This window comes from Boleophthalmus pectinirostris, unplaced genomic scaffold (genome assembly GCF_026225935.1).
Source record: "Boleophthalmus pectinirostris isolate CB_2022bp ecotype Guang Dong unplaced genomic scaffold, ASM2622593v1 HiC_scaffold_3, whole genome shotgun sequence".
Classification (NCBI taxonomy): Eukaryota; Metazoa; Chordata; class Actinopteri; order Gobiiformes; family Gobiidae; genus Boleophthalmus; species Boleophthalmus pectinirostris.
The window spans coordinates 33,899,146-33,921,271 of record NW_026571299.1 but is presented as its reverse complement, the minus strand read 5'-3'; the positions used below and the strand labels follow the sequence as shown (position 1 = coordinate 33,921,271).

Below are 22,126 nucleotides of genomic sequence, written 5' to 3'. Positions count from 1 at the left end.
AAAACTACCCGGAATCCGATACAATACCATTTCCTACAAATATTTACTTACTCCAGTCAAACTGATTGTAGTAATTTACAGTTTTGACATTGTAATCATGGTACAGAGTCATTAAGAGAACAACACTAGAGTTAGCTCTAGTGAGATGAGGCTGGGAACCACCCAGACAGAGGGTCAAGAGAGCACTGTCTTCTCCCCCATAATCCTGTTGGATACATCCACATGAATGTGTCCTCCATGTGTGACACTGCACTTACTGCTGTGATGTTTGTGCCTCATGTTCATGAAAGACCTGCACAGATTCAGGTCTCCTTTGTCAGACCTGCTTCTGTGTGTCTGAAGATGCTGTGTTTGGTTGGATGTTTGTCTTCTGCACTGGGGTCAGACAGATTTCACTGTGTCCGAGTCAGGACTCTTGTCTATGGCGCTTACTGTATGTCTAGAAGGTCCACTCCTGTCATTTTGCTTCTCCCCAAAATACCTCGTCAGCACTGTCATGTAACTTCTGAGAAATAGTTGTCGATGTGTCAGGTTTAGACATGTTCAACAATCCGTTTGCTTCTAGGATTTCATTTGAAGCCATCACTCCATTTGCATGCCGACTAAATGTTGCACTCAATGTTGCATAAGACTCTTCCTGGTCTATCTTTCTTTCACTGGTTTGAATCTTCTTCTCGATTCTGTTCTTATTAACTCCATTCCTGCTGCCTCCTCTATTCAAAAAGTGGCACTTATCTCTAGTGTTGCGTTGCGTTGTTTTCTCACATTATGTTGGTTGGCATGAGTTTTAGAGTCAGATAATCTTCCTGTGTACATCTCTTAGCATGACCCTCCTCTTCAGAGCATTTTGTACATATTGAACATAGAGCAGTGTTTCCTGCCTGTGTGAGGATGCCATCCATTCAGACACCAGACTGCAGCTAAAGTGTCTCTGTTATTTGTGCTTCGTTTGTGCCATAACTACTTTGTGCTTATATCAGCACATTTACAGTAGAAAATTCTATTATAGATACAGAAAACCAAATTTGTCAATCAGAACCTTGCCCAGTTCCTAATTCGTGGTCTTGGTCAGCGAGACCAAACTCCAAATCAGAGGTGGGTATAGCAGCCACAGTTTGTACTCAAGTAAGAGTAATGCTATTTTAAATTATATTACTTAAGTAGAAATAAAAAAGTAGTGATCCAAATAATTACTAAAATAAGAGTAAAAAAGCATTTGAAAAAAATACTACTTAAATGCAGTTTGGTTGAAAAATGTAATTGCAGTGCAATTTATGAATTTAAGTAATTTGACAAAACATTCAATTAAGAGCAAAGATTCTAGACAAAAATGACAAAAAATAGAACAGAATAATTGAATGCTCACATAAAGCTTTTGTCACTATGCATTCACTCACAATGGGAGGAATAACCAAAACCTGATTGATTAGATACTTGAGGCAGTAAGAAGTAAGTGATGACATGAACTATCACAAATACCTGAGACACTCTTCCTGCAGTTGTGTGTTTGTTTGGTGGGCTCTTTCATGCAGGTGTTTCTCCTCTTCCTTCCGCACGTATTCTGCCTCCACCCACCTGCCAGGTCTGCATGCACTGCATGCTCAACTCGACTGTGAAGTGGACAGGCATCAACCAAGCTCTAAATAAAACAAGCATAAAAACTACAACACGAAAACCAAATGAACTTGAATAATACATTTGGGCCTGAATATCTTACTTGTATTCCTGCCTACTCACAAGTTAAAAGTTGACTTTTTCTCTGAGTATGATGACGTATGTTTCTTCTCCAAGACTTTTGATGGTGCTGTTCTCTTGTAACTTAATAATGGATTAGACAGTAACTTGACTTTTCAGCCTGGGGGAAACCCCCTACTATACTTTAACAGGACCAATACAAGAAAATAGCACCGCTGCTCCCTGCCTGCTAACATGCATTTACTCACTCATTCTATTTTTCATTTGCTGAACAACTTTTGTCAAATCTAGAGTATAATTTCTATCCCTGGTAGAGGTTTTCCATCTTTACCACACAGTTCCTATACATTATAAATATAAGGTCTAAGTTATTTTAGTAATGCGTGGTTTATGTAAGTTTTCACCAATCATCTTAGGTCTTAAGTAATCACAAGTTAAGACATACACTGTTCAAGCAGAACATTATGTTCAAAGTGAAGTGAATAGCACATTATCATGTCATTATTTTGGCACTGATCCAACAGATGAACTACTTTTTTAATACTGGTACTGTAATGTTTTGCGTGATCAGTGTATTTTAACTGTATGTTGGTTTCCCCCCTGACATTGAGATGTTGTATTTTTCCAAGTTGCTAAACCCCTCTTCTCTCTAGCTCTTTGCAGTACAGTAAAGATGTGTGTGCATGGGGAGTGTGCTAGTGTGCGTGTCTTTGTGCATGTTTAGAAAAGCGAACAGTGATATCTCAAACTCGAGAGAAGTTTGCAAACTCCCACAGGTGCAGTCCCAGTGCTACACTCTGATGTTTTATTTAGGCAGACAAGCTGAGCTGCACCAGGCAAGAGAGGCCTTTGTCAAATAATAATGTCATAATAAGAAGCAAACCTGGTCAACATCAGGCCTGTGGGTTTGGCTCCATTTTGAAGAAGTTCCTTTTACTCTAAAATATCTAAATGGTTTCAGATACATTCACAAAAATTTTCCAATCTATTCATGAATTTTGGTCATATGACTTCTTCCTTTTCTTAAAACTTTTTGGTCATTTAAAAGATAAAATCTGTTATATGGTAACTGCTAGAGTAATGTCTCATCTTTGAAATAAATAAAATCTGCATTATGAGACACTCTCACAAACAAAGCCAACTATTGGCTTTGAGTGATTAGGCCCAATAAGTGTTCACATTCCCGCTGTCTGAAACAAAATTAGTCTAGTAATTATTTTAAAATAAATGTTTGATTAAGGACTTTAATCAAATTAAAGCAATTGATGAGAAAATGCTCATTTTGGATGCAGACTGCTCACATTTTGGACATGATCTTACCACTATGCCATATGGTTTCTTTTTAATTCCTGATCCTGCTTCCCAAATCCTGTCAGGGTTCCTTTAGGCTTCCTGATTTCTCAAGCCCTAAACTAACCAACAAAATACCCTGTTCTCTCAGTGTGTATAGGCCCAAAGGCAGCAGCCTGTCTCCATGTCCTGTGTGTGAGTGAGTGTTTAGCTGGAGAGTGTCTGTTTATGTTGCAGCAATGGTACACTGCCACCATGAACCTCCTGGGCACCTGGCTGACCGAGCGCATGGACCAACAGCTGCACGTCTACCAACTCAAGATCCTGATCCGGATCACCAAGGTAACCATGAGGAACTGGGAGAGTGTACGAGGGAAATCAAGTCATTCTTTTGCTGCATTTAAATAAAAGTCATGCAAAACAACCATCCTGGATGTTTTTAACCCTGTGATAGGCCATGGTCTTTCAACCAGTAAGAAATATTTTTAAGCAAACAAGCATATACTATCCATACCTATGGATATGTGTGTGAATGATTAGAAAAAAGACCTTTGGTATAAATTGAAAGCCACAACTCATGTCAGTTAACCCCAGGGCAGCTATGACTTCATGTTACCTACTGCCTCAGAGTTTTGTGAGGGAATACATTGTACAATGCCCTACATAAACCAGTGCATTGTCAAAGGAAAATCAGCACATGATCAAAATGAGCCACAATGATCAAATGTGTAATTTTTATGTGCAGAAAAAGTACCGGGACTTCCGGCTGCAGGGCGTGCTGGACTCCACTCTGAACAGTAAGATGTACGACACAGTGCGTAACCGGCTCACAGTGGAGGAGGCATCTGCGTCAGTGCGGGAGGGGGGCATGCAGGGCATCTCCATGAAGGACAGCGATGAGGAGGATGAAGAGGACTAGACACAGCCCTGACCCCACCCTCAAACACCCCTCACTTTTGACTTTAGCCTGGTTACCGATGCATGTACCAACTCAGATAGCCACTCTAGGACCTCTTTGTCAGCTCGAAATGCCTATGAAGGAACTAATAACTATAAAAATAGTACTTATACTGAGGAAATAAAAATGTAAAAAATAATATGATTGGCAGTTTAGCTGTGTCATGATAAAGATAGCACCTATCTTTGATTCATTCATTTCTAAATTCATTTCTATGTGTTACTAAGCAATATGGAGAAACATTTGTTTGACAATGTTGAGTGAGATTAATAGGTGTGTCCCTGTCCAATGCAAACCTATATGGCGCTACTTTGTCGTATCTACATTCATTATGGTACATTGTCGTGAAGATGAGTGTGTGGACCCTTTTCTTTGTCTTGTCTGTTTTAAGTGAATGCCAACTGCTTCAAACTGAAAATAAAACCTCTGTATTTGTTGAAGGCTGTCGCAGATAAACTGTTGTCTACTGTTCAACATCAACAGTAAGTTTGTACCATGTGTCTGCACTCTGTGCTCATCTCCACCTCCAATTAGACACTGACTTGCAGTTCAATAGAGATGCAATATTCTCATAGCTCCATTTTGATAACAGGAGATTCTATTTTTATTTCAACATTAAAGGCCTTGGAGCAGGTTCTATTTTAATTGAGTTGCACTTTTACAGAGAAAAGAGCAAAATAATTTTTTTTATTGAAAAAAGTTGGTCTGTCTTTGTTCTGTAATTGTGTAGAATGAGATGTCTGGCATTTGTTTGGGTCTCACTGTTGTTTTGTATATATGATATAAATATATATAAATATAAAATGCTGTACATTGCATTCTGAGCCATCGCTGCATGCTTGTGGGTTCCTGCCCTCCCCAAATGCTTTGTTTTCTGTGTCAATTAGCTGGTCCATTCATTCTTGCTTTTGCCTTATGAAAAGCCAACAGTTGTAATATGCAAGAGCTGTGGCCTCTAAATAAAATTATTGTACATGTGTATCCTCTCATTTATGTTTGCTGCCACTAGGGGACGCCGGAACAACAGACAGGAGGCAGAAGAGAGCCACTGCATCGCCAATACCATGACGCATCCAAACCCTTTATTTCATGTACAGCAGTACAAGTAACCTCTCAAATAACACTAGCTCAGCATTATATGGCATTTACCATCCTCATATGAACAACTGTAATGTCTCCAATTGTAATGTCATAGAAACAGATATTAAGGAGAAAACATGTACATATTCATTACAAAATAGACTTTGAACCTGGCTCAAGTACTGGAAACCTGTGGAGTCATTTGGGTGGTTGATCTAAAAGAACTGTGGACAAGGTACATTCTGTTAAGGTCCACTTTACAAACAACTGCTTCGTATAAAAATAGAAACTAATAAAAGCAGAAATGTACAGGTAAAGCCACCGCACAGAGATATACAAGAATGCACAAAAGTCATACAAAGCAACCAATGTTTACTGCAAAGAAGTGGGAGTAACTGTGTGTGGATAAAATAAATTCAATACAAGGTGGACAATAACATAGTATAGGTGCCAAAGGAATGTTTAAGGTTAGTGTGGATACAGACTTTGAGTCTAAACATATTCAACAAAACCCATTGCACTCACGCTTCCAATATCTGCACTAATATTCTGAACCATGTTCGATTGTAGCTGATAAATAGACCACATAACCACATCTTTGGTTACAAATAAAGCATAAACCCGAGAAATAGCAGCAGTGCCTGTGCAAAGTGACCAGCCCCTCCTTGGCCAATCTGCTCAGCTCAAAATGGGTTTTTATAATCCAAAAACAAATTTAACTATGACTAAATTTCTAAAGTGTAAATAGGTGTGATTTTTGGCTAAAAATAAGCACCATCAATGAACACAGACAAGGCACTGAGCTGTTCCACCACAACTTCCAAACATATGGCACAGCAGTAAAAGAGCGGGAGATTTATAAAATCACACACACAAATAGACCTTATTTAGTCATTTTGTAAATATTGAAGATCCTCAAACAGCATCAGGGTGGCACATCCCAAACACAGACAAAACACAGTTTAGACAGCTGCTGTGTCTAAACTTGTTTAAAACAGTAGGTCTAGACTTCATGTCTTAGAAGCACAGAAGGGGCACATTTGAGTATTTGTATTATTGTGATGGCTCGGTGAGAACAGGCAGGTGATTTCTAGTTGATTCTAATGGCATCTTGTGTTGAATCTCGTAGACTGAGACGCAGAACTTTACACAGGCACTGCACCGTGTGAAAAGATGATTATTGACTGTTGAGGTTAGTAACTGGGGCAAATAAAACATAAAATAATTATAGATATATTTATAATGAGTTACAAAAGAGTCAGTGGAACAATTGATAAAACTACAAAGAAAAGATACACTGGCTGGATATAATAGATATTATATATATTACAAAACAATATAACAATATACATAAATCCCTGCAAAAGCAATAAATGTTCACATTATATGTAGAAACACATAAAATAAGCAATAATAATAAGTACAAGTTTTACAAGACAGCAGTGAGAGTTTTGGACAATATATCAATAAGATTAAGTGACCAATATTCTTCATGTGACAAAGGCGGAGTGGCTGTGACTGACTGCATGCGGCGGGCTGTAGTGCTGAAGTGTGGTTAGATTAAAATGGTCCTCCTGTGGTTCTCGTGGGTCTCTGGGTTTGTCACTTTGGGGTCATGAACCCAGATCCGTTGCCACGACGACTGTTTTTTAGGCAGTAACACTGATAGTATAGTGCAAACTGGACAAAGCGGCTTCATCCTCGGTCAATCAACTTAAAACAGGTGCAAACGCTCAGCAGGGTAACGCTTAAGACAAAGAATTAAAGGACGAAGAAAAAACATAAATATCAAAAAACTTCATCAGTATAAAAGTAATAAGGTTATTTGTTTTAATCAATAGTCTGGCAAAAAAGGCCTCCAAAAGTCGTTGTATTTTTTTGTACAAATTTAAGTGCGAGTGTCCTTAGACGAGGGACTCCATGCTTTCGGCAGGGTCAGACTCGTCGGCCATCACCACCAGTCCATTAGTGTCCATGTGCAGCGCGCTCAGACCACTCTCCCTGTGGCTCACCAGACTCAGCATGGCTTTGTATAGGTACTGGTACTGCTCCTGTGCACAGAAACAGTCATCATTATTCAGCAGTGGAGTCGCAGATCAATAAAGATACTGCTTTGGGTTGCTTGTTTGGGAAGTTCGTACAGAAAGAGCAAACAACTTCTGATGTAAATCTACTTGTTTTTGTGCTGCTGTACAGAATGAAATCTGCAGCTCAAGGCACGAAAACATCTAACGTCAAAACAGGGTTCAAAGTTAACATCACATGAAAATAGACAAATAGATTTTTATAATGAACAAACACTTCTTACAAGGTACGATTTCATGCAGCCTGTGTATTATTAAATTAATTAAATAAAAGTAATTTAAAAGTAAATATGTGTTCTGTACACACTGTGACAAGAATATTTATTAAGATAAGGATTAGAAGGATTACAATTTATTAAAAAAACATCACCATCTGTCATTTTTTTCTTTCAGTGGTTGTCAGTGGAGCAATGTATCTGATTCCTCTAGCATGCCATGATGATTTACTGATTGTTTTATAATTTTACAAGATTACATGACATAAATTTCAATAGATCAATAGATCATAATAATTATATAAATTCATGACATATTTAATTTGAATTTATGTGAACTGAATAAGTATAGTTAAATCAAAAATATTATTTAAAGAAAAACAAAATTCACATAATCTGAATTGTTATTAGTTATGCAAAAAGCCTTGAAAAGAACTACAGCATTTGAATTCCTGGTTGTGCATTGGAAAGCAGTGAAAGAGTGACTGCTTACTATATCAGTGAAGACGCCCGGTCTCATGAGGTTGATCATCTTTGCGACCTGATATATGTCCACCACACCCTCATTCTCCAGCTGCTGTGACAGAGTGGTGAGGGCACACAGCATCCCCGCAGACACAGCCCCATACCTGCAACATCACCACAAAAATCACATATATCCTGTGGGCCTTCTGGAGCCAAATGTGTAGCGAATTTCTTTTCATCCAGATTTAGGACTGGCATAAAGAGTTTATAAGAAGGGCTGGTAACATCTATTTTTAGTATATAATTTTTGGAGTATTACACAGCTGCTGATTTTCTTCTCAGGTGTGAGGGGAGGCAGGCAGAGATCGTTGCTAATTGCTACCGCTAAACCCTAGAGCGACTTCCACACAGATTGACTGTGGAGGCTACGTAGAGAAGAGGTGGAGAAGAAGGTTTCAGAGTTACGAAAATGTAGATGTTGCCATAGGAATTAATCATGAAAAAGAAATAATACAATACAGGCAAAGGTCCTCAAAATATCACCTAAAAACAGGAAGCCCAAAAGTGCAAATGTTATGAACGCATCTTCGGCATTTAGATATATATCGGTATTCACATTTTCAATTTTATATTATGATAGAAGATTTTGATTATATCTTATAAACTTCTTGGTTTACACAAAACTCTAAACCTACTACCAAAGACAAATGCTCAGATCATCTCTGGACATCAATGTAGTTGTTTTGCTGTCATAAAACATGTCAAAAGTTTAACCACTACAATAAAACACAGATTAGCATCTCAGTGTGCATGTGGTGTGTTGTAAATTACAGCAGAAAGCAGCCTGGTGCTTTAAATGGAGCACTAATTGTCAGGGCATCCCGTAATGAAGACAACATGCTGATGCTGCCACTAATCACTGAGCAGCACTGGGAGAAAGTACATTAACTAAAACTAGAGCTTGTGCATAATTACACACAGGCTAATACTGATTAGGCTAATGTTGATTTTAGTAACTGATAAAATACTGTATTTAAAACTTCATACCCATTTTATTCTACTGCAGCCATTCAATAAGACAGTTTGGAGTTGTAATGTAAATAGAATAGAATAGCAGAGTAATACATTACATTATTGATGATTGATCAAATACCACATAAGACTATGGTAAAGGCCGCCACACGCTACAGGAGATTTTGTCCGATTTTGGCAGCGATTTGCTTCTCCCCAAGTTTAAGGAGACATGACCCAACTTTGTGACTTTGTGTGGGATTTTGAAGCCGCTGTGCTCCTCATATGTGTGGTGTCAGTGTGACTATGAGCTGCTCCAAATATCAGCAACGCTATGGTAACAGCCAATAAAAAAAGCGCGTCCAAGGCAGAGGAGAGACGGACACAGAGGCGCAAGATACAAACTTGGGATATAACGGAAATAAGAAGACTTTATTCCTCACCTCTTGTAAAGATGTACATTCAACCTGCAGCATCTCATCCACATTATCCATAGAAATTGTTCTCCACAAATAATGCTATCCAGTCCACAAAACTGCGCTATTAATCCAGTTTGAGGTGTTTGAGGTGCAAAAGCAAATCCTCACGTGTCTGTTTACATCCATATAGTGCTCAGATCGAGATGAAGCTGCATATTAGCCATCGTGACTCTACTTCCTGTGTACTTTATGACCAACATTTTATGCTTTAAAAATCATGTATCTGAAGTATTGCACCACATTTCACAAATAAGTGCAGCGCTCTGATCTTTGGAACACTTAGAGAGTCTCAAAGCGAGTGGTTTTACTGTAGACAGGAAACAGCTGATGTGCTCACAACTTCATAGTCTGTGGTATACAGACAAACCTGCTGTGTCTCATAAGATTCTCCTTGTGTCTGTGGTATGCTTTTTTTGTCACACGTTTAAAAATTGTTCTCCTGTAGTGTGTGGCGGTCTTAATTATTGCAATATTAAACCTATAATCGCATTTAGTGGCTATCTGTATTTTTTCTTCACCCCAGATGTAAGTGATGTAGCAATTACGTATATGAGTAGACAAACAGAGATGTAAAAGAATGTATCATCAAAACAAAAATTAAAAAAGCATTGTGAAAAATGTGAAGACTTGATATTTTAGCATGAGAATCCTTTTACCTTCAATAGAATTTTTTATTTAATTTTATTTTTTGCATCACGACTCAAAATGCAGGCTAATAATAATTGATCTTACAGTGGCGTGTCCTACTGACTGAAGTAGAGAATGAGTGTGTTTGAATGCTCAGTAAATATCGAACTGTGAACCAGTGGGTCATGGACGTACTCATCGTGTACTATGGTGGGACCGTCCCGTGTCATGGCCTCCTCTTTGATGACACTGATGAGCTCAAATGTGCTGCTGAGCGGGGCGTCCGGGTTTGGCCATTTGGGGCACTGGAAATGTCTGACCTCCAACACATAATCATCCTGTAAAAGGTATGAAAAGCAGTTACCATATATAAACAGTCTGAGGAATTATGGAGGTTAAAGGTGCACTGTGTAACTTTTCTGCTTGTCTGTGTGAGATGTTGCTGCTTTACCTGGTGTGTTCTACAGTATTGCATAAAATGTATCCATCTTCCATTAATTTTATTAAAGGTGTTTTTATAGCTTAAAACACTTTAAAACATGAATGCCGCCTGCTTATGTCCACAGAGAGAGATTCAGAAAGTTTAATGCCATATTGTGGAACATTCCTGGCAAAGCAATTTCTCCATGGACAGAAGCTGGTGGTGGACCCTGAAAAGTTACTTAATGCACCTTTAAGTGGGTGGATAGTTTACCTGTGTGGCCTCCAGGATGAAGTCGTGGATGATGATCTGCTCCTCGTTGGACAGGCACAGTCTGTCTTTGCTGATCAGAGTGACAGTGAAGGCAATACAGTTCATGGCCTCCTCACGACTGGGCCAGTACACAAATTCATCCTCCGCCTGAAAGAATAAGTGCACTTGGTTTGTATTATAATGGATATAATATGGTAATGTGGAATAGTCTATGGAGTTGCACCCCTAAAATCTGATTTGCTTCTTTAACATGAGGACAAACACCAACTATATCATATGCACTGTATCAAATATAAACTAAAAAACAGCCTTTACACATATATTTATTTCATTTGCCACTGTTGAATGGATACATAAAAGCTGGTATTAAAAGGAAATTCACCAGATTTGTTTACATACCAGTCCTTGGTTGTCGGGCAGCATTACAATAATCTGAGCATTATGGTCCCAAATCATTCTCCAAAAGTCTGTAGTGGTGTGGGGCAAAGGATGCTGGGTAATTATGAACTCGTTACTCCTGTAATATCCCTGTGAGGTGAAAGGTCAGGGGTTAGTGACAGACAGGTAAGGGGGGCAACAGCATGTAATAGCAGGAAATAGCAGGGGCACAGTACCATTATGTAGGAGGCATTAATATAATCGGTTCCTTTCATTCCTGGCAGAGTGGTGAGTCCGACCCTGGCTCTCTCAGCTGTGGAGAGACGCACAGATTGAAAAAAGCTCATGCCGGCCTTCCTCGATATTGTTCGGCTGATAATGCACACATTCATTACTTCTCCTGCTGTTGCTATAGAAACAAGTATCTCATTTTCCCCCCCGACCAGGGTTAGTGCCGAGGACGCACGGAAAGATTAACTTATAGGATTATGGAAATGGTTTCTAATTTTGGAATGGTCCTTAAAGATTTAGACTGGAAAAAGGAAACGGACAAAGAATCAAGGTGGCATAAGAAAGCACTATTGTTAGAAAAATTAACTAATGCTTTAAATGATCAACTAATATACAATATTAAAGGGACAATTAAGAACACAAATATATAGAGATATACAGATCAAGCATAATATGTATCAGATAGAATACTTAATATATATCAAGTGCACTGGAGAAGCTTTGACCAAGTCTCTAACCATGACATTTTGACATACCTCAGACTCCCTAAAATGGTCACACTTTGTTTTTACTAGTTTTACATAAGCCTTACTTTGGCTCACTTTATTGCCAATATCTGTGACGTTAACAAAGTTTGAAATGTGGTATGTTGCTACAGACAAATATCATGATTATATTGATATCATTGACACAAATAACCTTAACGCAGGATAGTCCCAGTAAACCCTGTGTTAAGTGAGCCATATTGCAAAAAACTAGTCCAATGAAACACATTTATTTGACCATCTACTAGAGGTCAGATACTATGTAAAAATAAGTACAATTTCCCTATAATGCAAAAAAGTTACAGAATAAATATTGAGCCATTTCATTCACCATATATTGAAAGTCAATATAAATATTCTTTTGACATTTCTGCCAAATATGTCCCATGCAGTAAATGGGTGCAGTGATGATGACTCACATATTTACCTGTTTGTGGTCTCAACATTATTACCTTGTTTTTAATCATAACAACCCTAACAAACCTTTAAATTCTTTCAGTACAAGTTTTTCCGTAAATGACATAAAATACACAGGGTCAAGATTTATGATTGCAAGAGAGCTTTTTACATATTTATGAATATTGTCAGTGTGAGCATCCATAAACCATTTAAATTATCTTTTAACCTGAAAGGCCTTGTAACAGCATCCCTACAAAGCCCACTTGATTCTGTCTGAAAACCTCTGAGTTCACAGATAGCCGCAGTGTCTTTTACAGCCCTGAGCGTAGACCATGACCTTGTATGCTGAAACCCGCAGCCTACAGAGAGTGCTATGGTTAATATGAAGACACTCCACTCACAGGGAACCACGGAGGAGTTGCGGTTCTTCTCCTTGTTACAGTCTTTGTGTGCGCTGAAGCACTCCACGAAGCGCATGTTAGCCTGAGACAGCAGCTGCACAGAGCAAACAGAGGGAAAACACTTGGATGAGAACAGAGAAAATACTAGACACAGTTTGAATGTTCAGAGTTACAGATAGAGCAAATTAAAAATGTGCTATATTCATGCCTTGTGGTTAGAGGACTGAAACAAACAAAACAACAAATACCTTTACTTCAAATTAAGCTAAAAGGGGCACTTATTTACTTCACTGAATCATTTTAATTGTTTTGTCATTGTGGTCAAATTGCTATTCTCTGTTAAATGTTCACTATGTAACTGTTCTGGTAGAGGATACATCACCTGTTTGTCTGGAATGTCCCACAATAGGCCTTTAAACTCATCTATCAGTGGAGACAACTAAGTGGCACCACCAGATCAAATTACAGGTCAAATCTGTGGCGAGGAGATTACAGTAAAAATATGTTTTTGAGATGTTTTGACCAATTAAATGCCTGTAATAAATAAATGGTAAATAGTCATGTTAAATGCAGTGCAGTTTACCCAGTGCACCTTTAAGACAGACAATGAAGTAACATAAAATAAGATAATTATCAAGAGATAAATGGATGAAATGGCAATCAGCAGTAATGTTGTCAGCTTTTTGTCAGTCATTTATCACTGTGATTTATGGCATACTTAAACTGTAAACTATTAATGGTGTCTCAACACCTATTCAAAATCCATTTCCAATTGTTCTACTATATTATAAATGGACTGATGGTTTTTGTTTTTCTTGGCCAGGACTCATTTGAAAAAGAGTTTTTAATCTCAATGGGATTTTTCTGGTTAAATCAAAAATAATAACTAATATGTGACTTCAATGAATAACTACTACAATTTCATAAATGTTGTTATTCAGATTGTCAATCAATATAGTCCTTCATTCACGTGTGGTAAACCGGTATTTTGCATTGGTCAAATGGAAAGTATATGACATAAGACTATTATTATTATAAGAAATACACCTTTTGACTGCTGCATGCAAGGACAGTTATTTTTAGTTTTAATTTGTGTTTCAGATTTGACAAGATACTCAAAGTAGAAATGAGTTTTTTACAGTTAAGATGTGTGAGAGAGGAGGCAGATGTGCAGACGTGGAGCAGCCCGTGTAAATGTACTGCACACTGTGTTAACAAGGCTGTGCTCTGAAGGCTGCCTCTCCCTCTGTCAGCGGTGAAACAGTGGGCTCACACAAACCCACCTGCAGCACGGCGGAGCACTCACCCTGAACTGTTTGTCTAGTCGTGTGCGTCCGGACGAGTTGGGCGTCAGGATGCTGTTGACATAACTGTGGAGCTGACAGGCCGGCACCTCCGTCTCCCGGCACAAAATGGCCTCCATCAGAGCATCGTGGATAAAGACGTACTGCTCCTGAAGACAAAATATACACAGGATGAACATATTACATTTGATACTTGTGCAGGGGACAATACTTTCTTATAAATTATTATGTTTTTAACTATGCAGAGTAGGCATGGTACAATATTCAAATTAAGATTAACAATTATATCATGATAAATATTAAAGTTGCTGACAGTTATCCATATAATTATTATACATTTAACATTATGGATAAGTTCCATATTTAAACAACTGTTGAAACTGTTGAAAGTGAAAACAACAATGATCTAGAAGAAAGCAGCAAGGATAAGTAGCTTTTTTGAGCACAGGATAAAAATGGCGATTATCTTTTTGGCGATTATCACGATTATATAAAATGTCCCAGGAACAATTACTGTCTACCCTTTTTAATCATGATCAACTATATTATTGTTTATGCAAATTACATTATAAAAGCACCACACAAAATAAGGGATTGTGAGAGTTAGAAGGTAGTTAGATTTTAATACATACTTTCTCCTTTCACAGTTTGGAAATCAAGCATCCCAGCTATAACTCTGACTACAGTATTAACATCTTAAAATCTAGGCAATCTTCATCATCAATCAAAGTAACATTATTTGTTAAAAGGAACTTCATTTGCAGAAATATGTGCACTGCGCATACATGGACAAGGTCTTCCAAATTATCAAAACAACACATTTGATTTGTTGAAATGCCTCAGAAACTATTTAGTTAGACCAGAAAGACCTATTGAATTTAAAAGTTAAGTCAGAGTAATTTTCTACAATTTGACAGTTTGAACTTTTACAAACATGACAATATGAAAAACTACATTTATGACATTTTAGTCGTTGTACACTGAAGTCACATATTGATTGATTATTATTTTTGATTTAACCAGAAAAATCTCAGTGAGATTAAAAACTCTTTTTCAAATAAGTCCTGGCCAAGAGACAACAAAAACAATGAGTCCATTTATAATTTAGTAGATACAGGAGGGTATTAGAACAATTGGAAATGGATTTGGAATAGCTGCTGAGACACCATTAATAGTTTACAGTTTAAGTATGCCGTAAATCACACTGATAATTGATAGACAAAAAGCTGACAACATTACTGCTGATTGCCATTTCTTCAGTTTATCTCTTGATTTGCCAAACAGTTGAAATTGTGCTTGAGATTACAGTCTCCATTGTGTTGTTTAAGCACACACACTTCTCAGTTAAGTATGTGTTTGCTGTAAAACAGATTCTGCTGCAACACATTGAGTAATTATGGGCTGATTAAACTCCGAAACATCTGTGTATTGTAAATGAGAGAATGCAGCACTTGGCAATGACTTTTTAATGCTTAGTTTAAATCACATTTTGCTTACAGAAGTATCTGGCCTAATGAGGACACCCTCTGTCAGTGGAGTCAAAGCAATAATAGATGTGCTTATTCATCAATTATTTAGATTCACCAATAATAACAATAGCTTTATTATATGACGCACACTGGAGGAGCTAAGCCACAGAATTCACACTACCAAATTCTGGAGGGCAGACAATTATGCTCCTCCATTTGTACTGTAAAGTTTGTCTACATAAAATATGCATCAGCAAATCCTGTTAATCAGATGTAGTTTTGCAAGAATAATAAATGGTCGTTATAAAGTAGCCATCTGGACTGCACTCTTGCCTGTTTCTGCTTACAAATCCAAATCCAACAATGTAACTGATGTTGACTTTTACACACAGTTCAGACTTGAGTACCTCTTCCAATTAACAAGACATTTTACTGGTTTGTATGGGAGACACTTTTCTCTGACTGACACAGGGTAGACATGGCTAAACGATTGTGAGCGCTTTCCCCATTAGTAACAGAAGATTCAATAATATTAGTTCACATTTTGTCAGTAGTCAGACTAAAATTATGTTACCCTTTGCTGCTTTTCCCATTACTTGCATATTCATGATTTTGTAAAACTGCTCTTTATTCCCTGATATCTGGCATTAGTAATGACACTGATCTTTAGCTGCTGATGAAATAACTTACACTCAAGAAAAGTAAAGTTTTCCTGAGCATGTCTCAAGCCAAAATGTTTCTGTTTTACATTCCATTGCTGTTTGTTTGCCATGGAACTGGTGCAAGTGTGACCTTTAGCTGGGCTCAGAGCATTAAACGAAATAGCTTTCCAAAGCCCCACATCCATCTTTAATCACATATGACCTTTTCAGCATTAAGAGCAGTAATGTGCCCCCAGCCCGAGCCCCCCTCCCCCTTTAACACCCCGCTCCCGGCCCCCTTACCTCCGTTTGGACCAGGTAGTTGCGTTGTGTGCGGATATGTTTTAGGAAATCCAGGACGCTCACTGTGCTTTTGTCCTTGATCTGTTGCAGCATGCTGTCAATGACAATGTATGTTCCTGTACGACCAACCCCTGCACTGTAAAATGTATAGAAAAAAATGATAAGTACCAAGGTAAGCCTACAGGGGGAGCTGTTAACCATAAATTACAAATTAAAGGTATGCAATGAAACTTCTCAAGTGGAAGGTCTGCTATAATTTATGCCACACTGCAAAACACTTCAGGCAAAAGGAGATGACTGACCCTCCACCAGAAAAGTTACTTGGGGACTAAATAGTGTCCTCCAGCGGTACCTGCAGTGCACCAGGACAGGGCCCATGTCTGCAGCCCGAGCCGAAGACGAGCGCTGGATGAAGGTGAGGACAGGAAGCGTGTACTCAGGGACGCCCATATCAGGCCACTGGGTGTAGTGATACTGCACCACTGTCCTCTCGTTTTGACGGCCTTTGGGGTTCCCCTTCTGACCCTGGGGAAGATAAATATAGATATACATAAAGAACAATAAGAACAAGAGGTGATGAGAGAGAAGTGAAGGGCATTATGTACTCAGTGTTTGCTACAAGAACTCTTTGATTAAACTTTGTGTTAAATAAATAATCTGAGAAAGTGCTAAGGGAGTATGAGTAAGGTTGACAAAGAAATCAATACCCTCAAAGTAATACTGAAACTAGACACTGATTGGAACAAGTATTGATACAGAGAAAAGTTAACAAGACAGAATTTCACCTTTCCTGAATAGCTTTAGGAAGTGGAACTAGTACAAGATCACATAATACTACTGTTACTACTACTAAACTACTATTTGATGTTATTGATTACAGTCTATAATGTGGTACCAAAATCACTATTAAAACACAGTATAGTAATAGAAGCATAAAGGTAATAATTTGGTGAAAAAATATAATTCGAGGGATTTAATGTTTGGAAATTTTTAATATAGACATTTCAGTACTGAATTAACACAAATGTCCATTCACCCAAATTACTTTTCAAATGATTTAACAAATACATTGATAAAAATTAATATAGTTTTAGCCAATTGTACTAAACATTTTGTTATAAAAACTCTTAGAAATTCTATTTATTTAAAGTAACTATGTTGTTATCTAAAAACAAGACAGACATTTTGACATGAGAAAATCAATACAAAGGCTTTAACTGGAGCAGTGCAGCATTATTATAACACTCAAGTTTTGGGTTTCATAACAGTGGTGTACCTTTTTGACCTTTGTGTTCCGTATAAGGAAACGCCTCAGTGTGTAGCAGGCGTGGACTTTGGTGCTCTTCAGTGTCACTACTATGTTCCCATACTGCTCACTGTTCTCAGTCGGCCAGTACTGGTCACATTTTCGCTTTAGAATAAAAGATAAACCAGCATTAGAAAGTTAAGGCAGTAAAATACCCATTTTTGTAACATTTTATAACAACGACATCTTAATTAATCTAAATAAAGCATGAAGAAGATCTACTTCATGATAAACACTATAGTTTATCAAGAATGATTCAAGCTTAGTAACTACCTGATTAGTGAGGGTATTTATTAAGTACTTACTATGCCTGAATCATTCTTAATAAACTAATTAACAAGCTAAGTTAATTATGAATTAAGTCTTTCTTTGTGCTTTATTAAGCATACTTAAAGGTGTACTATGGAACTTTCTCACTTGGGATCCATCACCTGCTTGTTTCTATGGATATGTCATTGCTCTGCCTGGAATGTTTCACAGTATGATGTTAAACAGCTCTACCTCACATTTATTCAGTTTACAGGTGGTTTTAAAGCTCAAATATACCTAGAAAAACAGGCATTCTGACTGTGAGCAGGTTGCCTCTTTACAGATCTGACATGTAACTTCGTTTGGTCAATCCAGACAAAGCAGTAACAAGTCCAAAGAAAAAAGTATGTGATGGCCCCTCCACAAGAAAAGTTACACAATCCACCTTTAATGTGTAGTTATTATAAAGTGTTACCAATAATTTTATTAGAGAAGCAAAAATGAACTTACCCGTCCTTTTTCCACTAGGTTGGTGATCATAACTATAATGCATGTATTCTGCTCCCAAACCATCCTCCAAAAGTCTTCAAATGTTGACTTGAGAGGACCTTGAGCTGCAATGTAAGCTCTGGGCTGGTTGTAGCCCTGAAACAAAACAAAAAAAAAGAGATTCTCAAAAAATATGTATGATCAATAACTCACAAACCAAAACAAGCAGTGCATTTCCAAATAAGATTTTGAACTTTGGTAGCTTTCAAAACAGCCAAAAGACATGTCCAATAAAATAAAATAACAAGGAAGCAGCGCGTGAAAGAGAAACAAATTCATTTCAAACTAAACACTGCACTGGGTCAAGCACTTTACAGTACTTACATCCACATAGTTGGCGTTAATATAATCTGAATGTTTGGCATCTTTTCCGGCTAGAGCTCGCAGTTTCACTCTGCTGTGGTCATCTGGGAAAAGTTGTAACAGTAGTAGTGAGTAAAAACAACTGAAGTATATGTTTTATAAAAGTAATAAGTTGATTTTTGCTGAAATAAACTGCATTTTCCAGTGGACTCACAAGCTACAATGTTGATGTATCTGTTTTTGTGCTTGTTGTCGGGATGATTGGAGTGCTCCGCTGTTATTTTCAGGTCGGCTGTGCAGCGCTGTACCTCCTGGAGAGACCAAAACACACATATTAGGAGGCTTTTATTACAGTTAACTATGAATCAAATGCACCAATATGAGCCAGGCAGTGCACAGCAGATATCTATTACTATTACAAATAAGCAGAGTATACATTTCCTTATTGGCTTAGATTTAACACTTCAGTCAAGGACACTTGAGTAAAGCAGATGCTTGGTGACACTGAGATTTGAAGTTTTGAACTATAGTGCCCAGTTCCGTTCAACTAAAACAACTCTACAAACACATCAACAGCATTTTTATGGGAGGTGTGGGCATGTGCTGTTTTGCATCAAATGACCCCAATTAGCAGGCCTCCTCTGGGGACCAGCCTTCCGCCCTTGTTTCTTAACCTGGTGGAACAGCGAGTGTGTTTTCATCCACAAACACAGCAGACAGCACAGCTCTAATTAACCCCAGTCTCTCTTGATCTCTCTCCGTGTCGTTCTTGCGCCATATGTTCACCATCAGAAAATGTTCTCACACTAAATCGGATCTCCAAGTGTAGGGCTCCAAACCAGGGCAAGTATGTGCCGTTCATATGATGCAGACAACTAGGGTAAAGCACAAGGCTGTGATGTTTTCAAACTGTAAATGTGTAATGGCAGCAGCTACTCCTGGTTTAATGACTATCAATTGCAGCCCATTTATTTTTTAAACCAGAGCTCAATGCTGTAATGTGCACTATGGAGAGGCACAGAGGCTGTGCCTGCGTAGAATGAAAATGTGATGTGATGGCTTTTAACAGTTTTGTATACATGCCATGTAATCTCTGAGATACAAGGCCACACATAACTGACGAACTACATAATTAAGTAACACTACTACATGTTCACTATATTAGTTATATAAACAAAATGAATATTCAAACATTTGAGGTAAAAACACAAATGAATGTAAATGTGAGCATTTTGACTGATCTTTTAATGTTAATAAATGAAGCAATATAACAAAATGCATGTTGCATTGACTTTAGGTATGACTAAGCTACATTTCAAAAACAATTCCTTATCACTACCACAGTCTAAAGCATTTACAATATATGCTTAAAACTTGATATCAATGTCATAAATGTTATATCGTTTGGATAATAGTAATTTATACCATTATAGGAGGTAGCAAGGGGTTATAGCAAAGTTTGGTACATTCTTATCTCCTCTTGTGTTTACTATAGAAATGCATTTGATAAAGGTGTACTTTCTTCCCCGATGAGTGACCATTGAACCATGTGTCTGTCAGATCGCAGCCATCAATCAGCCTTGTGCCAAAGACAGTGTCATGATATAGCCTGGATTTACCTCAAACTCCTCGGAGAAGCCTTGCAGGTTGTTCTTGTACAACTCCATCACGTGTTTAACAAACTGCTTCACAGGGACGGCCTCCATGTCATCTGCAGCACAATACATACAGTTAGCACGCTGCAGTGATCAGGGCTCATGCTTAAAGCCTGCAAGCTATGTATTTTTCTTGTTGTTTGCGTGCGTGACCATGTCTTTTGGCGACACATAAGAGTCTGATGCCATAAATCATTTTTCGATTCTTATGCAACCAGCCAGCAAATGTAAAGCACGGTTTGTTAACCCCTAATCAGACGCCCGCAGTGACTTGAAATGAAACACAGAAAAGGGAAAGAAAAGAAATGCTGTTATTTGAATTCAGAAAGTGCTAGTTCCCAAATGCAACAAGCTTACCTTGCAAAAATGTGACTCTATGTAAAATTTTAAATAAAAACTAAAATAAATGCTTCTCATATGCATGTGTGAATGTATATCCACTTTGCTACAATTTTGTTTATTGACAACTTGTCGTCTAGTTGTCAACAATATTGGCAAGTAATTGTTAGGGGTCAATAAATGATCATTGTTGGGTCCATAGGCTCTATTCACACTTGCGTCACAAACCAAGAAGATGTTAGGAAAGATGCAATTACAACTTCTCAAGTCAAGTTTTCTTCTTCTACATGTCATTGTAGCATTCCGTTATGTATGGCTAATCAACAATTATAACCATACCTCAGTTTTCATCATTGGGGATCATCATCCCCACTGAGACATAACTCCGAGCGAACTGGGTACATGTGATTAGAAGAGATGAGGGCGCCAAATTCACGATTATTCCAAAAAGCACATACGTATGCAGTTCTCATTTTACCACTGATCACATTTACTTTAATGGGATTCATCACTGTCGGTTTTAATAGATCCATGTTAGGCGAGCCCACTGTCGGCAACTACACCGGAAGTTGTAACTGCATCTTTCCCAACGCTCACATTAAAAGCTAAGAAGCCTCTGATAGCGCAGTGCTTACAGTTAGCATCAAACCCCAGGGAATGTTGATGGCATTAGCTGCAAAGTGTCAGTATTTATCGTACACACTGTTTTGCATTAGCAGTGATTTTCTTTTACTGGTATGTTTTTTGGGGGGAGATTAACATTTGAGCTGTATACATTTGTTTATTTCAATGATCAACACACTTTTACATATCGCACAGGCCAATGTAAAATTTCTGTAAGGGAAAAACCTTAATGTTTGTAATGTTTTTTTAAGCATTCACAGCAGGAAGCATGTGTGCCATTTAAGCAAATATGGGCTTCATGGCACAAAAGAGCATGTTTGATCAGTCTGGTCACCATTATTCTAGCTCAATAATGTGGAGGACCCAGGTGCCACTCCAAGCCAATGTTTAAAGTAATACGTCCACGCAGCTGGGCCCTGGAGGACTCCTATTTGCCTCAGCGGTTTCAACAGAAAAGGTGACATTGTGGTCATAAATCTGTTCATTTATCAAAACGTCTCAGCTCTATTAGAATAAAGGGCCTTAGGAGTGCGATGAGTTCACAGAATCGCAAAGGGTGAAATTTAGCGTCAGGACCAAGATATTAAGATGAACTAGGCTTCATTAGTCAGCTAAATGCTTAACAATATATAAAACTACTACACTACGTTCTTCACACATCAAAGGATCAATATTTCACTTTATCCTGTCATTGACTTTTCAAAAATCTATCATGAATAATGCAAACATGAGTTGTAAAAGACACTCTCGAATACATTTTACACATCAACATTTTCCTGCCCTGGCTTAGCCACTGGAGAAACTGTGTGGTTAAGATAGCGTGAGCCTTGTT

The 22,126-nt window shown here is 38.0% G+C and overlaps 2 protein-coding genes across 14 annotated transcripts in view; one reads left to right on the top strand and one right to left on the bottom strand.

Moving 5' to 3' along the window:
* Positions 1-3,904, top strand: part of cadpsb (Ca2+-dependent activator protein for secretion b) — a 61,716-nt gene extending 57,812 nt beyond the window's left edge. For all 13 annotated transcript variants that reach the window (XM_055160481.1, XM_055160482.1, XM_055160474.1 and 10 more), the window contains 2 exons: positions 3,223-3,327; positions 3,731-3,904. In XM_055160481.1, the coding sequence (XP_055016456.1) occupies positions 3,223-3,327; positions 3,731-3,904 (279 nt within the window). The remainder of the gene's footprint in view (positions 1-3,222; positions 3,328-3,730) is intronic.
* A 1,099-nt stretch (positions 3,905-5,003) lies between these two features.
* Positions 5,004-22,126, bottom strand: part of ca16b (carbonic anhydrase XVI b) — a 121,147-nt gene continuing 104,024 nt past the window's right edge. Inside the window, exons 15-29 of the mRNA XM_020934008.2 lie at positions 20,296-20,387; positions 18,891-18,987; positions 18,698-18,780; positions 18,335-18,469; positions 17,546-17,680; positions 16,622-16,794; positions 16,270-16,405; positions 13,859-14,005; positions 12,553-12,646; positions 11,213-11,289; positions 10,998-11,126; positions 10,599-10,745; positions 10,100-10,242; positions 7,816-7,951; positions 5,004-7,074 (exon numbers count right to left, since the gene is read on the bottom strand). Of these exons, the coding sequence (XP_020789667.1) occupies positions 6,928-7,074; positions 7,816-7,951; positions 10,100-10,242; positions 10,599-10,745; positions 10,998-11,126; positions 11,213-11,289; positions 12,553-12,646; positions 13,859-14,005; positions 16,270-16,405; positions 16,622-16,794; positions 17,546-17,680; positions 18,335-18,469; positions 18,698-18,780; positions 18,891-18,987; positions 20,296-20,387 (1,871 nt within the window). The 3' untranslated portion in view covers positions 5,004-6,927. The remainder of the gene's footprint in view (positions 7,075-7,815; positions 7,952-10,099; positions 10,243-10,598; positions 10,746-10,997; positions 11,127-11,212; positions 11,290-12,552; positions 12,647-13,858; positions 14,006-16,269; positions 16,406-16,621; positions 16,795-17,545; positions 17,681-18,334; positions 18,470-18,697; positions 18,781-18,890; positions 18,988-20,295; positions 20,388-22,126) is intronic.